The sequence below is a fragment of the Myotis lucifugus genome, unplaced genomic scaffold (assembly GCF_000147115.1).
Source record: "Myotis lucifugus unplaced genomic scaffold, Myoluc2.0 scaffold_551, whole genome shotgun sequence".
Classification (NCBI taxonomy): domain Eukaryota; kingdom Metazoa; phylum Chordata; class Mammalia; order Chiroptera; family Vespertilionidae; genus Myotis; species Myotis lucifugus.
In genome coordinates, this window is record NW_005871599.1 from 50,663 (window position 1) to 76,466 (window position 25,804).

Below are 25,804 nucleotides of genomic sequence, written 5' to 3' on the forward strand. Positions count from 1 at the left end.
GGCGAGCTCCCGCTGTGGCCTGGTTGGTGGCCAACTTCACCGCGGAGGCGGGGCCCAGCTTCCCTTTGGGCCTCCCGATGGCCCGGTTCTGGTCGGGCTCCGATTCATAGTCGTCGTCCTCCGAGCTCACGGACATGGCCTTGGCTCATGGTGAGCCCTGGCTCACGCGCGCTGACATGGCTCCGGCTCACGAGGGAGCTGCGCCGCCCGCCTCCACTATACATTTTTTTAAAAAACCAGGATAGTTAAATATTTTATTAATCTTACAACATCATTTTTTTAAACTATATTTCTTTATTGATTTCAGAGAGGAAGGAAGAGGGAGAGAGAGTTAGAAACATCCACAATGAGAGAGAATCATGGATGGGCTGCCTCCTGCACGCCCCCTACTGGGGATCGAGCCCGCAACCCACGCATGTGCCCTTGGCTGGAATCGAACCTGGGACCCTTCAGTCCGCAGGCTGACGCTCTATCCACTGAGCCAAACTGGCTAGGGCTCTTACGACATCATTTGAAATGTTACTTCTGTTACACTTCTGAAAGACCAAGGTTCAACAATGAAAGCATGTCATTCTCCTGGAAAGGTAGATCATTACAGAATGGCTTGCATTTGAAGTTTTGAAGACTCATTGTATGCAGGGAGGGTTAGGATGAGCTCATTCTTGGCAACTGGGCTTGGGAAATACTCCGAGCATGCTATTTCCTCCATCTCGTGACAATTCCAAAATGCTTATTCACAGAGACCAAGAAACCACAGCTGTGGGAAATGGAGATAGCATGCAGGCGTTTTATGCTTTTAACACAGGGCGGGAGAAGCTCGAGTGTTACAGAGAATGGCAATAGCACTGATGACTCTAGCATATCTCAGAAGGAGACCTGGCCCAGTCATTAAGCCCTTTTGATTCGGGATACTTGACTTAACTGAAGTCATTTCATTCTCTATGAATGAGATAAACTGAAAGTAGGGTCAGGAGTTCAGGATACAAATCCACTGGGGGCTGTTCACAGAAATCATGTCCTGTTTCCAGAGGCGAGGATTCCTTGACTTTTATTCCTGATCATTATAAGACACAGTAGAGAGACTACTCAAGACATCTTCTTCTTGCGAAGACAATGGTCACTGCCCATTCGCAGCAAACCACCAGACCATGTCCTCTGTCAGCTTAGCACATAGATATGCTTGCTGAGTGATTAGTAACAAAAGAAAAATTTTAAAAAAATGCACTGATGGACAAGTACAGAAAGTGGAACTCAGGCTAGTATTTCAAAGAAGTTAATCATTATGCTCAATTTCCCTTACTTCTTACTTTTCTGTCATCATTTTAGCTTCTCTTCAAACTCCCCTATTCTCAAAGAAATTTCTAGTCTTTCCTTTTGACCTCAAACTCAAATTAATAACTGACTACAACCGAGAATTTCTGGGAAGTAGCACCCTACACTTGAAAAGTAAAAATGAGCCCTGAGAACTAAGTTGTATTTGAGCAAGGTAAATCTAATAGGATAGGATGCAAGCTCCGTAAGGCAGGGATCTGAATTAAATGAGGCATCTGTCTCAAGCACCCAGAGGCATATCTAGCACAGAAGAGGCATTCAAAAACTATCTGTTGAGGGAATGGATAGTGAAAATGATCCTCCAAGAAGAGACAAGGTAAAATGCAATGAAGTAAGTAGCTATCATGAGTAAGTAGCTATCATGATATACTGCAAGCACTCAATATGCAGGTATTAGATTTATTAGTTTTCTAGGATTGTGTAGACACAAATTATGCCCTAAGGATTTTTTGGCAGAGGGAGGGCAGGACGTTGACTTTCTTTCACAGCCTTATTGACATATATTCCACATACCATAAAATTCATCAATTTATAAAGTGTATAGTTTTGTGGTTTTTAGTATATTCAGAGCTGTATAACCATCATCACAATAGAATTTTAGAACATTTTCAACATTCCCAAAAGAAATCCCATACCCATTAGCAAAAACTCCACATTCTCACCATCCACCTCCCTTCAGGCTTACAGAATCACTAATTCTACATTTTGTCTTTTTATGGATTTGCCTGTTCTGGATATTTCATGTAAATGGAATCAAACAATACATGATTTTTTAGGTCTGGCTTATTCACTTAGCATCATGTTTTCAAAATTCTTCCATGTTGTAGCTTGTGTCAATTCATTATTTTTTATGCCAAATAATATTCCATTTTAGGGCTACACCATATTTTGGTTAGCCATTCTTTATTACGTGAACTTTTGAATTTTTCTTTTTTTGTTGTTACTATAAATACAATCAGCTATGAACGTTTATGTATAAATTTTTCTGTGCACATCTATAATAATAAAAGCATAATATGCTAATTAGACCAGACATCCTTCTGGATGTCCTTCTGGACGACCTTCCGGACAAAGCCAGGGCTGCGAGGGAAGCCCGGGTCCCGGGTGCCAGAGGGAAGCTGGTGCCGGCAGCCAGGGGAAGGAAGGCCTATTCTTGCATGAATTTCATGCATCAGGCGTCTAGTATGTATATATTCTTCTTGAGTATAGGAGTGGGATTACTGGGTCACATGTCAACTCTATGTTTAGCTTGAGGAACTGCCAAATTGTTTTCCAAAGTGGCTGCATCATATTATATTCCAACAGGAATATATGAGGCTTCCAATTTCTCCGTATCCTTGTCGACACTTGCTATTGTCTTTTTAAATTTATCCTAGTGGGTATGGAGTGGTATCTCATTGTGGTTTTGATTTGCATTTTTCTGATAGCTAATAATGTTGACTATCTTTTCATGTGTTTATTGGCCATTTGTATATCTGATTTGGAAATATGACTTATCAGATCCTATGTTCTTTTTTTAATTGGGTCATTTGTCTTCTAATTATTGAATTATATGATTTCTTTATAAATTCATCAAGTTCCTTACCAGATATGTGATTTGCAAATATTTTCTCCCATTCTGTGGTTTGACTTTGTATTTTCTTGTTGGTGTCCTTTGAAGCACAGAAGTTTTTATTTTGATTAAGTCCATCTTACCTATTTTTCTACTGTCACTTGTGCTTTTTAAAATATGTTTTCTAAATGATTTTTAAAGAGAGGAAGGGAGAGGGAAAGAGAGATAGAAACATCAATAAGAGAGAAACATCATGGATCAGCTGCCTCCTACTGGGGATCAAGCCTGCAACTCAGGCCTGTGCCCGGACTGGGAATTGAACCAGTGACCTCTTGGTTCATGGGTCAACATTCAACCACTGAGCCACACCAACTGGGATGTCATTTGTGCTTTTAGTATCATAGATAAGAAACCCAATCCAAGGTCATGAAGATTTATGCCTATTCTCTTAAAGTTTATCTCTTACATTTAGGTCTATGAGTCATTTTGAGTTAAGTTTTATATGTGATGCAAAGTAGGGGTCCAATTTTATGCTTTTACTTATAAATATCCAGGGGTCTAAGCACTATTTTTTGGAAAGACTGTTCTTTCCTCCATTGAAGTGTCTTAGTACTTCTGTCAAAAATCAATTGACTGTATTGTGAGGTCCTCAGGTTTTGATGTTGTTGCTAACATATTCTGTGTTTAAAGATATTCCATTTTTTACTAAACGTGATGAGACCCCACTAATAATCCTAGAGTAGGTGCCATGAAATGTGTGGAATACTAGCTCTACTCATATGATAATATTAGGAAACGAGTATTTCCACTTCTAAGTGTCCTATTTTGAGGTGAATAATATCCTAAAATGTCCTAAAATGAGGTGAATACTATCTACTCTTTCAAGCATGTGGGATTACTGTGATAAATACGTGAAATAATATGTGAGGCAATACTAACATTATGAAGCCATGGCCAAATCTGAGGTAGTATTATCTGCACTGATAAGTAGTTTTGTTAATAAACTATGATTTGGTTTGGGAACCATTTCACTCTCCAAATCACTGGGATTTGGGTTATTCTATGGAGAAAAACTGTCCCAGTTACCATTGCAACATGGGTTCAACTTAATCCAAATTCTGACTATTCAATGTTTACAATGGATAGGTTTGTTTTACAAAAAACATGGAGTGAGATCTACTTTGTTGAGCCAAATATGTTTTGAGAAAGCTCATACCACAACCACCACCGCCCCAAATTATAAATTCAGAAATTTAGAAACATGATCTGCTAATTTTAGGCCAACAATTTTCCTTAGATATTTCAAGGAATATGGAATTAACTCTCCTTTGAAACAAGGGAAGTTGAATCTCTTCGTCTACTTTGATGAAGCTTCCAAGTTTTATAACTCTAGCATTCTTATATTCCAAAAGGTACAATAAAAGAAGCTGAATGCTCTCCTATATTTCTCAAATTCTTCTCCTGCAAAGCAGCTTTCCACAGTTTTGCTGTTTCATATGTCACTTTAAAAAGTTAATGATTTGATTGAACTTCATTTCTTAAATGGCTATGTATTAATTAAAATATGGCAGGGTTTATTGGTTACTTGCAGTGTATTCGGGTGTTTCTAGTTTGTTTTAGAAGTTGGAAGTCCCTGGTTATGATTTTAGCTTTCGTTTCTGATTTGCATCTTTTGATTCAGAAATCGTGAAGGCTGACGGAAGTGCAGTGAGTAGGGCCAATCTAAGGATGCAAGAAAGGACCCCAAAACCTACTTTCATAGGCCTAGCCTTCCACCTTTGTGTCTTAAGTCTCCCTGGTCCCTGATCTAAAGCCAAGAGTGGAGACCATTAGGAATGATGGCCAGGGGTGGGTGGGTGACTACTGTATGCCACCTCTGGACCCCAGTGGAAATGGGACCCTTATCCTTCAGAGCCCTTGACATCATTGGAGAAAATATAGCTTAAAACTGAGCTGTTTCCCCATTCCGGGCTCCTCACTGTTACTTTTCTTCTCATTTCAATTATACTTAGTCACTTTCACCACATCCCGTTTGGGCCTCAGCCATGTGCGTAGCATACTTCTCCACATCTGGAAATGTATCATTAAATCCCCATCATTGCCTTCTAATCCTTAGTACTAACTTCATCTCTTTACAAAAATGCCCTAAATTAATTCTTCTACAGTCATATCCCATCTCAATTCTTTCCGAATTGATTTCTCCTTTCAGGAGTTGTGATGATATCTTTTAAAAGGTATCACCCTAATACCTTTATTGAGGCTGCAAGAGCCGTAGCTGATATCAAGCAAGCTCAAGCCATGACTCTCTGAGGAAACACTTGTGGCTTTCACTTTGACAGAGCTACACACACTATTGATTCTTTCATCTATCCATTCCAATAACAGCAACTGGGTTCTCACAGTCTATCAGACAGCGTTCCAAGTACTGGGCACGCCGTGCGGTCCAAGAGAGACAAAGTTCTCATTATCACCGAGTTTGCATATAAGCGTAAAGGAACAGGCTGAACAACCCAATAAATAAATAAAAGTTTGAAACCATGACATGTCTAAAGGAAATTAAAGAGGGTAACATACTCTGCTAATGAACATGGCTGAGAGTAGGGTCCTTTTTATTGGCAGAAAAAAAATTCTCTGACCAGTCTGCTGGGAGATGAAAAGGAACCAGCCAAGAGACGTGCAAAGGGTGTTTGTTGGCAGGCAGTCACGACTCTGCTTTTCTTTCTTGAATTTATTTGGGTGACATTGGTTACTAAAACCATACAGGTTTCAGGTGTACAAGTCTAGAATATAACATCGCCATAGTGCACTCACCACCCCAAGTCAATACTTGTGGCCTGTTCACATCCAGGATGATGTGTTTTTAGGATTTAGGATTATAATCTATGTGAGAGGTGTGTGTGTGTGTGTGTGTGTGTTTATTTCCCTTAAGAGCAATGGTTCAGTGTTAACCAATGTTCCTGGCTACTTTATAGAACATAAGTTCGGTGAATAATGAGAATAGTTTGTATTTACCTACTAACTAGTGCAGCGGTCACCAACCGGTGGTCCGTGAGGTCCAAAAGGTTGGTGACCGCTGATCTAGCGTGTCCATAATCATTCTAAGTATTTGGGGGCAGGAAGGGTAGAACAGGAAGGGAAATTATATGAGAAACAGAAGAACAGCGTCTTCTGTTAGCCCTAACCCCTGCCTCCTATTCCTATGGTAATTTTGCTGCTTCTCTTGGACAGACTATCACATTCTGACCCTGTTACAGCCCTAATGAAAGAGAAATACGAAAGCTGAACAATGAAGTGAGGTAGAAGGTCAACACTCATGTCCGACTCTCCTACCCGAGGGCCACTCCGCCTCATTAACGCTCGTATCAGATACCAATAATCAGTTGCAGTCTCATGTAAGTTGCCACTGGGTGCACAGCTTATCTGCCTTTTCTAGAAATGCAGTTACACGTGCTCATTCCTCAGATTAATTAATGATAACATAAACAGGTAGGCTATTTTCTCCAGAGCAGTTGGTTAGCAATGCCTAGTAAAGAGACCCACTGCTAAATTTCCCGGTATAATAGCATTACAGTATTTCACAGAAGGGGTGGGGTGAGGCAGACCATTTATTATTTTGTTCTTGTCATATATGTATAAACATGAAAGGGATTTAATTACATACACACACTAGAAATTGGACTACGTGTCTGTGAAATGTTCTTTAGTCTGTAAACAGTTTCTAAGTATTTCGAAAAACTTGCTCTTTTCATTTGACTTGTATTTAACTGCAAAAGGAGATGTTCAGTGCAGAGTATAAACATCATTAGATTTCAGACATGTGTGGCCTTAACATCTTTGGAAATATTTTATAGAACTCTTAGAAGGAATGCAACATCAATGGGGAAAAGATCTGGCTACTTCTCCCGGTGAAGTTGAGCTGATTCACATGCATTTTAAAAATCCCCATGAACTCATTTAAGTTAGCCACCTCTAGATTTTCAGAACAAAACCTTTTCATTCCTCTTGTGAAAAGGATAGGCTGACTAATGGATCACTTCCTATTCCTACACAGATGCAAACACTGAAGTGAGCTTGGAGAAGATAATCCCGATGCGTTGGAGAAAGGAAATTGTATTTCAGGGCGAGAAAAGAGGGGCCTGGCATTGCATAATTCCAGCCACCACTCACTTCCAATTCCTCGAGAAGGGTGCTCCTTTATCCGCGCAGCCCAGGAGAGCCCCTACCACACCGGCCCACCTTTAGTGCACTCTAGAAACTGTACGATCAAACTGCAACCCCTCTGGCATAAGAATCCAAACCTTGCTGTCCTTGAGATCACTACCAACAATAGTGGGGGTTTGAAAGGCAAATGTTCGCGTTACAGATTTGCCTAAAATTTGCCTTGAGAAAGGTTCAAATATAGCAAACAATACCATTAACAGATACCATCTTTGGAAATATGTTATCTGTTGATGTTACTGTTGAAATTCAATAGCACTTTTCTCTATTGATAAGACTACGTCATTTTCTGTCTGCATACAAATATAAAGGGGTTGGTGTTATTCTATCCCAATAGCACTCTTATTTCATATTGTTATGTATGTCCATAACAATAACATCACCCTCAAAAAGACAAACACCGGGGGACTTCACTCAACTCTGCCCAGGGCTGGAGCAACTGAAATACAAATGAGCTGCATGTAAGCTAAACGTTGGGCCAGGAAGGCGAGGGGACAGGGAAAACCTGTATTTAAGTGGGCTCTATGCCCTGCCGCGGACCCTGCCCAGGTGCAAAGAGAAATATGAGGATCTGAGGGTGCTTTGGGTTTTACTGCCAAAGGCAGCCGAGATGAACATTCCAGACCCTGGGGCAGAAGGGAGACAGAGCTGCCAGAAGGAACAATGAAAGGGACTCTAGTACTTGAGTTTGTATATAAAACGGAGCCAAGCAGAACTGAGTAAGAGCAGACTGTATTACTGTAATTCATCTAATATGTTTATATGTAATCTTCACCCTGAAACTCTCTCACACCAAAGTCAAATATTTGTGGACCCGGCTCAAGTAGATGAGAGTGAGAAGAATGGCCAAGTTCCCAGGGTCCCTGTCTTTGGAGAAGAAGCCAAAGTATAGAACCATCTTTTTAAATATTTAATATGTGAATTGAATATTGGACATTTTTGACTAAAACTTTTACAGTCCAAGAAAGACTTTTCAGAAGAACAAAAATGGAATCCCTTCATAAAATGCTTTTGGGGGGAAGGAGCAGTAGTGGGGGCATGGGAAGCTACATATCCTCCAGCCTTTATCAGAGTGACGTGGTGGAAACTGTACATATTGATTAACTATCCAGAGGATTTTGCTCTAATTCTGTGATGAGAACAAAAAAAAATAGTTCCCAGGAACCTCATGATAAATCCTCTTTTCTTGAGGTTTCTAAGAGTATGAAGCTTGGAGGTTGGCTAAGGAGCGAGATGCTATTGAGAATGGCAACACGCTGTGGTGAACTGGGCAATAAAAGTCTTCTTAGAAACAAAACGCAACTATAACAACACGATAAAACGGTCCAACCAGAATGCCACCGCTAATGCCTATAACTTTGAAGCTTCGCACAAGAAATTTTTCTCCCAGGAGGAGCACACACCACATGCCCATCCAAGCTGCTGCTGATGTTGTTCATTTTTCAGTAAAACAGGATCGTCAAACAAGGTGAAATAATTTAGCGTGCACAGGGCCAGAGAAGGCAGTAGCTCAGAACTCAGGGTCCTTAAGAAGTCTTCCTTAGCTTGAATGCCAGGTGTTCCTTACATCACGTGGTACTGTAAGTCCTGGGGCATTTGCCTAAACTATTCATTTCTCAAGTTCCTCATCTGCATAATGAAGAAAATACCAACGGTTACCTGCTAGACCAGGTGTTCCCCCAGGGGATATGTGCAATGGCTGGCGACATTTTCAGTTGTCACAAATGGGGGCAGAGCAGAGGGGAGCGAAGGGTGTGCTCCTGGCATCTAGTCGGTAGAAGCCAGAGATGCTGCTAAACATCCAACAACGCTCAGGACGGTCCACCACACCAGAGCATGATCCAGCCAGTGGGACCCCGATGTCACACGTGCTGAGGTAGAGAAACCCTGAGGGAGGTGGTGAGAACTAAATGAATGAGTAAATGCAACGCCATTGAAAAATGCATGGCACATGGTAATTACTCAATGCTGATCATCACTATTGCTAACAAACTCCGTTTATTTGGAATGTCCATGTAGAAGCAACCTGGAAGGTTCTAGGACCAGGCAGCCTGTGTTGATTACTTGGAGACTTTCTAGCAAGAATCAAAACTTCCATCTACAGCAGCGGTTCTCAATCTGTGGGTCGCGACCCCTTTGGCGGTCGAACGACCCTTTCGCAGCGGTCGCCTAAGACCATCCTGCAGATCAGATATTTCCATGACGATTCATAACAGTAGCAACATGACAGTTATGAAGTAGCAACGAAAATAATTTTATGGTTGGGTCACAACATGAGGAACTGTATTTAAAGGGCCAGAAGGTTGAGAACCACTGAGCTATAGCTTTCATCAAAATAATGGTTTGGAAGGTATAACATGAGGACTAACTCCAGAATTTGGGGAGTCACTTTCAAATCCCAAATACAATCCTTAAAAGCTCCTTCTTGGCGCAATTGGGGAAGGGGGAAAAACAGAGAAAAGTCTTCCATGATGAAGAACAGGAGTTGGGAAACTTTGCTATAAAGGGCTAGATAGTAAATATTTAACTTTGTTGACCATATGGTCTCTGTTGTAACTGCTCAGTGCCACTGCTGTAGTCAGAAAGCAGCCACTGACAATATGTAATCAAATGGGCGTGGCTGTTCCAATAAAACTTCCTTTATAAAAAGAGGTGACGAGTCACATTTGGCTCTAGGGACATCGTTTACCAACCTCTAGCATAGAGGAAAAGATTAGGGACGTTGTAGCCCAAAAGCTGCAGGTATAAAAAAATGTGAATTTCTGTGAGAATGATTCTCATTTGCATACTTTTCATGAAAATATCTGTAGGCTGTCTGGCGCATAGTAGGTGCTTGATAAACAGTAGTTTTCTTCCTTCAAGGCACGAAGAGTTGCAATGACTGCATTCATAGGATTTCGATTTGAAAATGAAAATACACCTGCAGCATGGTTTTTACTTGCCCCGCGATGCCCTGCTGACTTCTGTCAGTTGTCATAAATGCTGCTCTTCCCAGGCGTTTTTCTGAGTACACTCAACAGACTTCAAGCTTGCGCTCTTGGCATTAGTGCCCCGGACTTTGTGTGTGTGTTTAATGGTAACTGTTCAGCACAGTTTCAAAGCAGCAGCAGAATGGAAGGTGTTGCTCATCCTTCATTCAAAAACAATAACTCCCTCCCTTCCTCTCTCTTATTAATTACACGCTTTATCAAACAAATGCTTCACACCCTTCCGTTGGGGTTGGGCGCACAGAAAAAAAATTCAGCTGTCATGGGCACCTGTCTCTACGAAGTCTGTGTCATCAAGTTTCTGAAAAGTGATAACTTCCAAGTCATTTTCAACAAAGGCATTTTTACATTTAGCCTTTAGACATTGTGGTCAAAGCTTTTAAAAAAAAAGAACACAAAAAAACTTACAGGCGAGGATGGTCAAATGAGTGCTGGGGAGCATGGAGGTGATGTTTCAGGGAAGGGAAGTCATTTGTAATGGAAAGAGGAAGCGTCTATCCCACGACCTTCCATTACTCATTTCAGTCTCACATGCCATTTCTCATTAAGTGGCATTCCTTTTAGTTGTTTGCCATGATTCCTGAGTAGAGATGTGCTGGAAAAATACAAAGTTGGGCTCCTATTCAGGCTTGCGTTACTCAAGCACAGAGGCCATCTGCTCCCCTGCAAACTCGTGAAGAATGAGGCCTGGATGCCTGCTCTTTGCTACGTGTACAGTGAGGGAGACAGACCGGATGAAATCACCGGTAAAGCTCGCACTTGGAAGCACACCTGGAAAATGTGCGGCTCTGTTTCTGTCTTCCTGGTGCATCCACAAGCGATAGCTCTGAAACATCTTGCCTGGTTGTCATGCTAGGGCCGTGGTCGGCAAACTGCGGCTCTCGAGCCACATGCGGCTCTTTGGCCCCTTGAGTGTGGCTCTTCCACAAAAATACCACAAAATACCACGTGCGGGCGCGCACGTACAGTGCGATTGAAACTTCGTGGCCCATGCGCAGAAGTCGGTATTTGGTGGAAGAACCACACTCAAGGGGCCAAAGAGCCGCATGTGGCTCTCGAGCCGCAGTTTGCTGACCACTGATGGAAAGGTATGAAGCCAGTGAAGTGTGCCTTCCCAAGACCACCGTGGGCAGTCGGAAATGAATCCCAGTGGCTGGCTTCGGGAAACAGTGCAGAACACACCAGCTGATGGGGAGGAAAAGTGGTCCTTAGCTAACACCCTCCATCAGTGGCTGCTTGAAGGCTGCTGGCAGCAGATGGGCAAAAAACCCCCAGGCCAAGTCTTAGGGGTTTGCAGCTGGAAGCTCTCAGGCCAGAGGACATGGGCCTGGCACTGACAGCCCCAGACAGGAGCGCTTCCCTTTCAGGGACTACAATCTGGTCGCGTCCTAAGAAGGGCTCTCATGGGTGTCAGAGGGCACAGGGGTCCCATTTGCCCAGTTCCTTCTATAACAGCACTTTTCAATCTCATGGCACAAGAACTAATTAGTCTGCGGCACTCCAAAAAATAAATTTTTTGTCGATGTGACAAAAAAAAGCGGTCTAATTTTTATTCATTCACACCAGATGGCTATTCTGTTGGCTGTTGTCATTTTTTTTACCTGACAATCTAAGAGAAAAGAAGTCAGTGCCCCTGACTAACTAGCCAGGTACTGCATGTGTTAAAAATTCCTGAGGCACGCGGGTTGAAAATCACTGTTCTTAAGCTCCAACGACGTAGGACTAATTGCGGCGCTGAACAGAGTTTTCATTGAACGGTGCTTTCTATCCTCACCTCGGCCATTCCTGACTTTGGGGCCACAGTCCACCTACAAGCGTTCATCTGCAACTGACCGTGAATGGGACTCAATTTGAGCAACGGCAGGCAAAGTTGCCTGGGGAAAAAAGCACCGGAGATCTAGTAAGTCAGACTAAGATATGTACATTTGCTTATCCAGATGCCCCACACTTTTCCATTACAGGGGGGCCTTGACTTACGAGTTTAATTCGTTCCGAGACCGAGCTCGTTAACTCAAATTCTCCGTCAACTCAATGCAAAAAATCGGCAGAGAGACAGCTGGTATCTCAAAAAACTCGTTAGTCGGGACACTCGTAAGTCAAGGCCCCACTGTATTTCAACTCACTGTGAAATTACTGTCTTTCTAAAACAACGGCTTTCCAGTTTTCAGCTTCCATAGGTACAGTTTCTGCAGTAAAATTGAATTTTAAAAAACCTGAGTTGGGGATTACTCCATTATCTGAAAGGTCAACTAGATTTCTATATACAAACCTGACAGATGTTGCCTTCTCACCTTCCTACCTGGGAAACAGAATGCTCCTTTTATGACTGTCAGGACAAGGCTGAGACGGCATCCTGCCAGGTAATGGAAACACTGCTTGCTTTAATTTTCTCACCAAGAACAAAGCCTTCTTGTTGTTTAATAGAACCTTTAAAAGCCGGCCTCATGGGCATAGTTCTCATTTTTTTGGAGACCACAAACAAGAGGAATTCTTTAAGGCCATTTCATGAAAAACAGAAGGAAAAAATACTTTATTCTGCAAAAATTAAAGCAATCCTTTGTTTGAGTAGCCAGAGCCTGACTTCAGGTTAGCACTGGCGCATGTTCTCTGGGCATCTGTTGGCACTGTTTCCCCAGGCAGCCATTCTCTCATTAAGATGAGCTTGAAGCCATGTCAGAGATATGAAAAAATCACCTTTCTTTAGGATCTCATTCCTGTGGCCTCAGGATCTATATATATAAAAGGCTAATATGCTAAGTGTCCCTCTGACCATTCGACCGGTCGCTATGACGTCCACTGACCACCAGGGGGCAGATGCTCAACACAGGAGCTGCCATGATACGCACTGCCCATTTACAAAGAAACAGCACCACGGACCTGGCACCAACAAAGCAAGACTCGGCTTCCCCCAAGGAGGACAAAGGCCTCACCACCACCCCAGAGCGACAGCCCACCAAATCGCAGCCAATGCTGCCGAGACCCCATGGAGCAAAATGCGGCCCACAGCCCAGCCCAGCCTGAAAATGGTCGCTGTGGCTGCCGGGTAATGACGTCATGTAGCAACACCTGGCTTCCTCTCCCTAGCAACTAGCCTCTTTGGAGTTTCTTCAGCCCAGAAACACGACTTGTACAGCCAGGTACAAACATTTTACACTTTAACCAAATGTCTATGAAGTCTTTTCCTGTGCCTCATCTCATTTGATCCTCACAGAAGTCCTGGAGTAGGTATATAGGAGACTCGGTGAAATCCTATTGTCTTTTCATCAGCCGGAAAATGGAGATTTAGAAAGTTTAAAAACTTGACCCGACTGAAAAGAAGTAAGAAATGGTGGACCCTGAAAATGACTTCAGGTTTTGTAACTGCGCAGCATATAGTCAAACACTGCTGCAGTTAAATATTTTACCCTTTGTTCTCCCTGCGTGATCTACAATAATAATCTGCTTTGTGTTGATATTTACTGCTGTGTTGCAGACAATTACCTGAAAGAGACATTGGGGTGCTTCACTGAGCTAGAAAAAGTTTAGCTACATCAGAAAGCAGGTCTAATTAAGCAAGTTTGTTCTATATCTATAAAAGGCTAAGTTGACTCGCACATGCCCGATACATATAAAGCTCTCACTCGCGCCAAAAGCACGCCTATGTTTCGATCTGTCATTGTCGATCGTGAATTTGGTTGACACTTCTATTATAGAGAAAGGGCTAATAGCAATATTAAAATATTTCTTCTAATTCATTTCCTTTCAATGTGCATGAATCCATGCACTAGGCCACTAGTTTCCAGATAATATGCTAAATGAAGAAACGTTTTGCACCAAAAAGAAACAAGCCAACACCCTACCCTTGCAAACCCTGTTTATCACACTGGGAATCACCACACCTTTTCATTCAGTGCTTATTATGATCCTGGCAGCGAACTAAACTGTCGACGCAGCCCCTGCTTCTCAGCGTCAAGTTTTACTTCTTTCTCTGCTTAAAGTGTAGGTTGCTAAAGCTACTGGTTTTCAGAGCTCTTTGCAATAGTCTTAGTAGCTCAGGAATGACGGTGAGAGGAAATAAGGATGCTCTGATTTCTCCATGAATGAGGAGGCTGTTACTGGGGTCCCAGTGACAATACCCAAAGCAATCCTATGGAATTGTTGAGTGCCAACAATGTGTAAAGTGCCACTCGAGGGCCTATATGTAAATTTTACCTCAATTTACAAAAATCTATATGGGCACTTAATCAACTGATTTATGGTTGGAATTGATTGTTTAATGGAGTGGAGTCTGTTCAACTTGGGTTAATCAAACATTGATTTAAGGACTCTCGAGAGTGATTATTCTTGGCTTTATAAAATTCCTTGGATTTATGAGTAGAATAATGAGATTCATAACTTGAACTTAAAAGCTTAAGGAAAACTACATGGTGATTTGTTGATATAGATACAGTCCTGGGGCAGCAATTCTCATGGTCTCCAAGTGCACATCTATTCCCTCTCCTAGTTGGCTGGACTCCTTGGGAAGCAGGATGGTAGCTTTCTTTTCCTAGTATCTCCTGCATTTAGCACACAGCACACGACTATGGATGAGGTATAAAATATTTCTATCACCCCCGAAAGTACACTTGAGCCCCTCTTCCAGTAAATTCTCACTCAATCTAAATAAAAATCATTATTCAGATTTTTATCACCAAATTCCTGTAACATTTTAAATTGCAGTTATAAATGTAACATATTCAATTTAGTTTATAAGCACTTTAAATGCCTAATGGGGTAAAAATAAAATCCTAACAAGGTAAACCTTCCCAAATCCTTAAGTAGCTCTTAGAAATCTAATAAATTAAACTTACAAATGTAGTGAAACTCAAGCTCTCTTGAACATTACAATTTTGGTTTGAAACAAACTGTTTTATGCTTACAACTTAAAATCGCAAGTCTAAAATAAATTACATGTTTCAGATTGGAATCTCAAAGCTAACCTGTCAAATTTCTATAATATGTCATATTCTCTTAAATGCTACAAACCCTTAAAATACAAACATATGTTTTAGTCCTAAATTGTTACACAGAATATTGATTCTTTGACTATTATTTAAGGCTCCATCTTTATACAAAATTCTCAAACCTCTTGGGGAGGAAAAACAAAAGAGCTTTATTTCCTAAAGGAAGCAAACTGGTCCTCTCAAAGAAATTGAGGTTACCAGGTCAAGGATTAATGGCCAAAGATTTGAGAGTAATTCACAAGGTTCTACTGGTTCCACAGTAGCATTCTCATCGGGCCCCTGTTATGGTGGGTTGGGCAGCATTTGCACTTCCCCAGCACATGGGATTGTTTCTTGCCATGAGAATTCCCCTGGGAATCTAACTTATTAATCATCTCCTTCAACTCTATCACCTGGTTTGAGTAGCCGACATTCAGTAACCACTCCAGTTGTTTTACTACTTGAGTGGATTCAAACCATTTATTCACTGGTCAATTCTTGTGTCTTGCTTCAAGTCACATTCCTCTGGTCATTTCAATGACATCCACCCCAAAAGGCTATTGGGATAATTAAATCAGGAAGTGACGGGACGTTGGTCATTATTGTTTTTGTGTACATTTGCATAAGTCATACTACTCTTCCTATCAATACACTACAGGCTCTACCTTGTTGTGGACCTGAAGCGACTAGAAATAGTCATCATCTCCTGACACCTGCAAGGGTGGACAAAGAAGCATCTACCCAACCTATGGCTTCCTTGAACTTTATCACAGCCCGATACAGAGCTTGCCTGGTTAGAGGATTAGGCTACTATGATAGTTTTCATCACCTCATATATATGAACTTGCTATATCTAGTGAAAATACTTTTAAAAACATCATTAAAAGCTCTATCATAAATTCCTAGGTTGGGAAGTTACCTCACTTGGTTGTAAAAATCTTTATTTGTGCTGCTCCTCACGGAAAGCCCTTTGCGTTCATTCAGTGGTAGCCTCAGGCTTTTTAAACAGCTGAATTTAACATTTCATCTTTCTGTTTCAAACAAAAGTAACCAGTGCTACAATTATGCTCTTGTTAACGAACATTTTATAGGCATGACTCAATTATTTTGCTGGGGAATTTCAAAATTGGGACAAAGATCTTCAGTTTTCACTATAGCATTTAGCAATTAAGAATAGAAGCTAATCGAATGAAAGTCAAAGATGATGGGTCCCATTTCTCTCAGAATCGGTGACAAAGGTCATGTCAGCTTGATTATCATAAAAAAGCAATTTTATATTCATTTATTGAGAAAGAATTTAAACTAGATATTGAGAACCAGAAACTAAAGAAGTTGGTTCAATAACAAAATGATGCCTGGTTGGGGTTATGCTTGTCTCTGAATAGCATGCAGAGGAGCAATAAGGAGACCCAGTCTTCTACCTGACAATCACCTTCTCACCTGGCATCATTCCTCTCACACCTCTCTCTTCCCTGGAACCAACCAACTACCAATATCTCATGTGACAGCTGAGTTAGTACTACAATGGCCATTTCTTAAATTTGTCACAACCTGTTCTTATTATTCTGGATATTGTACCAGAAACATCACTCCTGCTGCTCTAGTCAAGCATCTCCAAATATTTCAAGGCAAGGAAGTTGTGTGTGGACTGGTGTAGGGGAGATGTGATAAAGAATTCCTGTAATATGTGAAGAAACCACATTAAAATACATCACTAAAACCATGTCCTCTCTCTTCAGTCCTACTGCTCATCCACTGGGCCCCCAATTAAGGCCTATTGTTTCACATCCATAGCCTTGGAAATCTGCATTACTAAACGCAAATACGTCAGAGGGACTGTCTTCAGAGGCACATACATGTGATCATACTCCAATCTGAGCCACCTGGTAGAATTCTGAATATGACACAACGGTCATTCCATCCAAATGGACAGATTAGCAGATAGTGAAAGGTTGGATCATGTTTTTGAAGAGTTTCAAAGCTGAAATTTGGAAATGTCATTCTGAAAGTAAGACTAAACTAAGCCATTCATTCACTCATTCATTCATTCAAGATTAATCTCTTATTCCAAAATACTGGAAGACTTTCTACTGATGTCTTCTCATTATTCCTCATGAATGTAACTAAGAAGGTAACAGGACCCAACATCCTTTATAAATCAAGTTTTCAAAGACAAGAGCATTGAATCTAAGGAGAGACATCATAATCTAGTTTCCAAATGCCATTGTATTTGCACTGTCACATTATCATCGTCCCAGAGCTGTTTACAGGAACAGCCATGGATGACTGTGGGTTACCTCGTGTGGTTTAATGAGGCCCAGAATCTGACTCAAGTTATACGTTGAGAGCTTTCTCATGAGGGCTCAGCTGGGGTAGGAACCTAACCCTTATCTCTAGTGAAACGGATTATAACTTTGGACGTTCAAGTTGGCCCCTAGCAGGACACACAACATCCAAGATCAGACACCTGTCCACAACACACAAAAATCATGTGTGATATTCAGGTGCTGGTCTGAATCCAATGGCTCTAGATGAAGCAATTGCCAAGGTTTCCATAGAGAGTGCTTTGACATAAAACTGCACAACGAAATTAATTTAAACCTGAAAGTTCATCTTCCCAGCAATTTCCCCCCTTATTCCCAAGTTTACAATGGAATGTCTTTAGGGCTTGGTGAATGACTGAAAAGTTTTCTAGAGACCCTATCTGATTTCCCAAATCAATTTTCACCATTTCTTACAAGGCACCATAACACATCACCCTCTTCCCTTTACCTACAAGAAATGTGTCACTCCCCATGTCACCTAACACTGAAAAACTAAGAGAAAGCCAGTAAGAGAGCAATCTTTCTATTAAAATAAAAAATAGTTTCAAAACTTAGTGTGAAAAATAATGGCAAAAGGAATTTTTTTAAAAGTTATTACAAACAAGGCTAAATAAGCAAAGGGGCTAATGCCAGGACTTTGGTGGGATGCTGGCTTAGAGGACGGCCTTCTAGGTGGAGCGCGGGCAAGGATGGTGAGGTCAGCTGAGCCTTGATCTTCTCCAAACAGCTGTGACAATTAGTCACCCTTCTGTAGCTTTTCCTCATGATCTCACTGTGGATTCGGTCACTGGTCACCGCTAATTCCCAAAATGAACATTGATTGTGTGCCCTGGTGCTGTATTCCCTATGAAAGAACTTGATTCTCAGAAGGTGTGGAGCATTGGGCACACATCAGTGATTCTAAGTGTTTGCTTAGCTAATAAATTAGGTCCTCTGATTTTTAAAGAAAAGGATGAGATGACGAAGACGAAAAGTCCACATTTGACCTAGAAATGTTAAGCTGACGCAAATTTTGATCACTTCCCATAGGTTTGTCCTACATCTCATATATAACTGACTTCAAACTCATCCCAATAGAATGTTCTACTGTATTTCTCTCCTGAAGAAAACAAAACCCAGTGACTAAAAACCCACTAGGTTTTAGAATTCCAATGCCGATTTACACGCAAGCATTTCTTGGGAGTCTAGCTGATACTGCTCTTTCAATGCCTCTACCTCCTGAGTCCTAAACTGCCTTGGCCTTCATACCCTTCATAGCTAGTTTTTAAAAGAGCTGGTACTTACTCTCCAAAAAGCCATGTCATTTGCTTACCCCGATTTTAAAAACAAGTTATGAAAACAATGGGAGGGGGGAGACCTTCAAACTCCTTTCATTCTAAAGAAAAGCAGAGTGAGCTCAGGAAGGAGGTGTGGACTTATAAGGAAGTGGCATTTCCTCAGGATTCGGTGGGAACTCATTGATTTCGTTTCCAACAATTGAGCGTTGCCTCTGAGCTTTGCGTTTTTAAGCTCCAGCTGGCATGGGGATTATTTTCCAGAGGAGTGCTCAGACTCAAACACAAGGACACCGTCAGGAAGAGGAAAAGGAAGAAATACAGTCTAGGAACATAGGATGTGAACGCTGAAATTCTTTTCCACTGAGCTGATTCAAAAGACCATCATGCCGGGGCCTAACAAATTCCACTACTGCTTTGGATTTGACTAGTGTTGTGACATTTTTCCCTTGAACGTGTGAGCATTTTGCACCAAGATATCCCTGGAAGGTAGGCTTAGATTATGCACTATCTCCCCCAGCTCCCATCTTCATTTTATTACTCACTTGATTACTACAGCAAACCCTCAATTTTACGGACTCCTGATTGAACTGACAAAATTTCTGGAATGTATGTCACGTGTGGAAATTAACACCCTGTTCATTTTAAAATGCTTGTAACCAAGATTTGCTTATAATTCAATTAACAGGTTGGTTTTTTGTTATTAATTCACTGTTATTTTAGGCGAATTTTAGTGAATAGAACATATGTGGGGAAACCACTGTAGTAATTTCACGGACATCAATAAATATTGCATATCTACAACTGTAGTCTACATATTTAAATCAGGGAACGATCAGCACGTGATCACACTGCATTGCACGCAGTCACTGATTGTGTTGTTGCCTGGCCTCACTTTCTGCAGCAGTTTTAACCCCCGTTGGCTGATGTCCGCAGTGCACTGAGCCACACGCCAGCCTGTGCATTTGTTTACTCGAGGTGACTGGTGAATGCATGCATCTACTAGCCCAGTGATGGCGAACCTATGACACGCGTGTCAGAGGTGACACGCAAACTCATTTTTTTGGTTGATTTTTCTTTGTTAAATGGCATTTAAATATATAAAATAAATATCAAAAATATAAGTCTTTGTTTTACTATGGTTGCAAAGATCAAAAAATTTCTATATGTGACACAGCACCAGAGTTAAGTTAGGGTTTTTCAAAATGCTGACACGCCGAGCTCAAAAGGTTCGCCATCACTGCCCTAGACCAATTTAGTATAAACTTAAAATCACAGTAATACATATAGAAAATTTTTTTGTGAAATTTAACTTTTTATACATACTTAATGTTAATTACACAAACGTGTCTACTTAAGTAAAAACAGGTAAACTAACTCATTTGTCAATTTTTAACATATGCATTCGGAAAACCTACTTTATTATATAATGGGCTTTTGGCTTTAACCAAATTAGTCCGTTATATGGAGGTTTTGCTATAGATGACAATTGGATGCTTACTTTTTTGAAAATGAGACTTTGAGAATATTAATAAGTATGATTAAGAAAACATGTAAAAATAGGAACTGCCAGTACCATATTATTTCTACTCATAATTAATTTTCTTTCATTATTATCTAGAATAAATTTCCCAAATACCAAATTTTCTCACCCACAAAAATTTCTTTCTATTCCAAAGGATATATACAGAAACAACAATAGTGAAAGGAATGAGTATTCTTTGCTCCTTGTCTAGAATAACTTTAAATAGCTTATATGTGTCTATCTGCAAGTTCGCTACAATCAATTCAGTAATAGCTTCATTTTAAAAGCCTATATCTCAACTAAATCTCTAATCTTTCGAAATAAAAATGAAATCTGCTTGTAAATTTCTTCAATGACACATCTATCTATCATTTGAAATTATTGAACATTATATAATGTACTTTTAAGTTAGGATGAACAGCATTTCGTAAATTCAAGCCACACTAATATTGCATTAGGAGCAAGACAGTTGTTCTGAAATGACTACAGGCCATAATGGAAACCAGACACTAGTGCTTTAAGAAGTAATGAAACTAGGTAAAATTGAATGAAATAATCATCCAAACCATAAAGCATTTGTAAAATTTCCCCATAAAACACGGGTAATTTTTTTTTTTACTGAAGAGAAATAATTCTTTCTTATTGTCCTAAACATCAAATGCCATCACATCATAAAAATAAAATATAGCACCAGGGTCACTCCATTTTGTTCATCCATTTATTTCTATAATACATATTCACTTTCTTCTACAATAATGAAAGCATTATGCTTGTTCACTATTATTTACAATGTTGTTTAATCAACAAGGCTCAAATTGTTCCCTGGAGAGATTATTGCCAAAAGCGAATCCATCTAAGCAGAGGGTCAGAAAGATCTGGGTTCTGGCCCTGACTCAGTGGACAGAGCGTTGGCCTACAGACTGAAGGGTCCTGGGTTCGATTCTAGTCAAGGAAACATGTCCGGGGTTGCAGGTTCAATCCCCAGTAGGGGGCATGCAGGAGGCAGCCAATCAACGATTCTCTCTCATCATTGATATTTCTATCTCTCTCTCCCTTCCCTTCCTCTCTGAAATCAACAAAAATATATTTAAAAAAAGATCTGGGTTCTGCAACTTGCCCTGCTGTCACTGCTGCCTACACACTCTTACTTAATCCCAACACACTGCAACTGTGGTCAATTTCACAGAAATAAATCTGACAACCAACATGCATTTAATATATACCCGGAGTGTTCTGAATTGTGTTCCCCCAAAAGATATGCCCAAGGCATAACCCCTGGTATTTGTGACTGTGACCTTAGTAGAGGCCCGGTGCATGGGGAACTCCCAGAAGACACCGATGTGCACCAGTGGGGTCCCTTGGCCTGGCCTGCACCCTCTTGCAATCCAGGACTCCTTGGGGGATGTCAGGCTATCAGTTTCGGCCCAATCCCCACAGGTCAGGCTGAGGGACCCCCCTTCCCTCTGAGATTCATCAGTCTGTTCCATGTTTCCATGCCTGTGCATTGAGCATCTGCCCCTGGTGGTCAGTGTGCGTCATAGCTACCAATCGAATGGTCGTTTAGCCTTTTATATATATAGATTTGGAAACAGGATCTTTGCAAATGTAATCAAGTTAAAATGAGTTCATACTGGAGTAGGGTGGTCCTCAATCCAGTGACTGGTGTCCTTGTAAAAAGGATATTTAGACACAGACGCAGAGACACACAAGGTGAAGGCCATTTGATGAAAGAAGTAGAGATTAGACTGCTGCAGCCACAAGAACATTAGGAGGTGGGAAGAGGCAGGACGGCTCCTCCCCTAGGGCCTTCGGAGGGAGCTGGCACAGCCAAGCCAACTCCTTGCTTTTAGACTTCTGGCCTCCAGCCTGCCTGTGTTTTTGCGCCATCCAAGTTTGTGGTAATTTGTTACAGCAGCCAATACAATGCCTTTTAAATAGTGCTTTTTCTTGGCTGTTCTTTGTAAGGCTGATTAAAATCTACAATATTAGGAACGCTAAGTAAAATAAAGCTGGATCAGGGAATGCTGTGATAGGAGTGGGGGGCAGGACAAAGCAGTTAGTTGATGGGGGAAGAGCATCTCTGAGGTTCTAGCTCCTTCCAATTTCATCCATCTTATATATTTAGCTCCTGCAAAAAAATCTAATTTTAAGAAGATTCCAGTTGTAAAAATAGAAAGGTTGAGGGTATAAAAATCGTGGCCTAGCAGTTTTCATATGGAGCACACTACACAGAGCTACTCACCTCAACATGTTGACAGGTTTGAATGAGTTTAGCCAAAAGGGTCTCCAGTTCCGTGTTCCTCTTAATAAGGTTGGTGAGGTTACTCTCTAAGTTTTGCTGTTCAAAAAAGAGAGGAAGAATATTATTCTGCATACTTTTAATATTTTACTATACAACACTCATACTAGGGAAAACTGATACATTTTTTCAGAAACCTCAATGAGATCTATGCAGTTTCAAGTATTTATAGATTCAAACTGGATTGTGAAAAGGTGTGTTTAAATGAACCCTTAAAAGATGGTCAAATTTCATTCTTTTGGTTCCTGTGTCTTGCATTAACTGAGGCATAATTAACTGAATGATTAGTTTAGCTTACTTCTAGGTCAGTGGTTCTCAACCTTCCTAATGCCGCGACCCTTTTATACAGTTCCTCATGTTGTGGTGACCCCCAACCATAAAATTATTTTCGTTGCTACTTCATAACTGTCATGTTGCTACTGTTATGAATCGTAATGTAAATATCTGATATGCAGGATGGTCTTAGGCGACCCCTGTGAAAGGGTCGTTTGACCCCCATAGGGGTCGCGACCCACAGGTTGAGAACCGCTGTTCTAGGTTGTGAACTTGGGAGAAAGGAGATCATTGAATTTCTATTCTTTTATCTGAATCAGAAATGGCAATAATATAAAGAGTATATCGCCACATCAAATCAACTACTATTGGATTGAACCCACAACCTTGTTGGTGTATAGGACGATGCTCCAACCAACGGAGCCACTCCAGCCGGACAAGGTATGTTTACTAATCTGGTGTTCATCCTATGAACACTTTTTAAAAATTTTAATGACCACATTTTTCATTTCCAGTAGGTTCTTTATCACATCTTGTTGAATTACCTTCTGTTCATGTTCCCAGGAAGCAAGTCCCTCCATAATTTCAAGAGAACTAAACATACTTATTCTTAAGCTCTTTTGAGAAGAGGCAATTCCTATTTGCCTGTGTTTGCATACATTTGCCATGAATCTGATTGTATCTTGTGTCTTGCAATTTTTGTCTGACCGCTCATCTGATGGGAATTTTGTTCCCTGTGTTGTGGTTTGGGGATTGACACAGCCCGACCAGGTGCGATGCCCGCTCTGTTGTTAGGGCTTGAGGTTGTTTTCCCAGAGGGGGCAGTCCCACAAGACACCGATGTGCCATAGAGGCACAGATGCCGGTTTGACTCAGTGCCTCACCTTCCTCCCATGGGAATTCTGTCTGGCTCTAATTCCAGAGAGGGTGGGGGGTAGCCTTTGAGCCTAGAGTGGCCTCCAGGAGGACAGGGCGGCACCTGCCATGTGCAGGATACACTGCCCCATGTTCCCCTCAGGTCCTCGCTGCCCCAGCTCATCTCTACTTCTTTTGATCAGCCCAGCTCCAACCTCCCTTCACCACTTTGCATTTCCTTTCCCTCCTGATTTTTGGAGACTTTCCACTTCTGTTTAAGCTTGGTTGTTCTTCTTTAAAATCCATTTAAACTATTTTATCTATAATTCTCATGTGTTCAGAATCCAGCGGCAGGTTTTGTGTATATTTTACCTGGACAGGAAGACCAATGCAAAATCTTCAATTTTGGCATTGACACACTCAAAGTGTCTCAAATATAAATATTTTAAGGGAGGAAAAAAGGATCGTTTCTCAGTTAAAGGATGAGATACAACAAAAAACTGGAGAATGAATTGAAGACACAGTGATTTAGGTGCAACTTAATGATTTCATATTTGCATAAAAAAAACTGGCTTTCAAAGCTCTTACTAATAACAACAACAAAAGCCAAAGTTTTCCCTCTGTTTAGATTAAATGAATTGCAACCACTAGTCACTTTATGGTCAGAGACTAGAGCATAACTTTGAGGCAATCCATTATTCAATGTCCTTTATTTAAATATGACTACTTTATGGTGTATTTGTCAACTTCTTTTGGTATGTCAATCTTAAGGAATCATTTTACTTTTCTTTTTGGCTGACCCTTCAGAGGAGGAAATTTCTAGGGAAACATATCATCGAACTGTTTACAGTTCAATTGTCACAGGTATGACTTTTCTAAAGCTAGGCAGCAAGAGAGCCAAATAAATATAGTCTAACACATTTCGGTTTTACAAACATCTGCTTGCTTCCCCCTCCCTTGATTAAGTATACATCATGTATAAAATCTGTTTTTAATCAACTAATATATAGACGAAAGCCTGTGGTTTAAACATATTGACCTATCTAGATCCTTGGGGGTTATTCAAATTCAAATAGTACAAGTGTTACTGAAGTCCGCAAAGAGTTACCGAGTCAGTTAGAAGTATAATAAAGGGAAATGAAGCTGGGAGGGAGACTGTTTCCAAGAAATACCAAAGGGACTGACAACACTTTTGAAGAGAGCCTGGGTAATGGGAAGGTAACAAAATCCAGTCTTCAATGAACCATGCATCCATAAGCTTCCACTATAGGGACTTCTGTGGAGTTTTCTAGAATTTAGCTGTATCACTAACATCCTGTGTGGTGGTCAGCAGGTCCTATAACCTCTTGATTGTGACTGTGCTTTGGCAAAAGAGAGATAATACATTTTGGCATAAGAGCCTTGGGACTAAGTGGATATAAGTATTTCCCTATGGATATCTAAGGAGTGCTACAGAGTACCCCCACCAATAGTTTGAGGTTCCTGTTCTCACCTTGAGAACATCACTATATTTACATCTCCTTCTGGAGCTGAGCTTTGTAAAAATCCAAGGAGTCAGGCATGAGTGACCACCCATGTGGAGGGAGGAGACTGGAGTTACCATCCCAGCTGAATTATCCTGGACAAATGACCCCTGGGCTGAGTTTTCCCATCCATAATGCATGAATAATGATAAACCTACCTACCTGTGCTATTGTTAAGGTCAGAGAAAAGAAATACATACACCAGGGGACTATACAAATGTTTGTTGAAATCATGGGTTTCAACATGGATAAACCATTCAGTTTGGTGTCAGTAGCAGACACTATAGGGCCCAACCTGATGCCTTAGGCCAGTGATGGCGAACCTTTTGAGCTCGGCGTGTCAGCATTTTGAAAAACCCTAACTTAACTCTGGTGCCGTGCCACATATAGAAATTTTTTTATCTTTGCAACCATAGTAAAACAAAGACTTGTATTTTTGATATTTATTTTATATGTTTAAATGCCATTTAACAAAGAAAAATCAACCAAAAAAATGAGTTCGCGTGTCACCTCTGACACACGTGTCATAGGTTCGCCATCACTGCCTTAGGCAGTCACTGGTCTCAAGCTGGCTGGTGGCTCTTGGCAGCAAACAACTGTTCCTTTCAGCTCTAGGCCTTTATCTGGCCCCAGGCAGGGCAGGCGGGGATGCTGGAGAGAGAACAAGGGGAGGCTGATGCC

General features: G+C 41.0%; 1 protein-coding gene across 2 annotated transcripts in view; it reads right to left on the minus strand.

The window, feature by feature from the left end:
- MID1 (midline 1) overlaps positions 1-25,804 on the minus strand; it is a 158,948-nt gene that overhangs the window by 43,341 nt on the left and 89,803 nt on the right. For both annotated transcript variants that reach the window (XM_006104183.3, XM_006104181.3), the window contains exon 3: positions 22,416-22,511. In XM_006104183.3, coding sequence (XP_006104245.1) covers positions 22,416-22,511 — 96 coding nt within the window. The remainder of the gene's footprint in view (positions 1-22,415; positions 22,512-25,804) is intronic.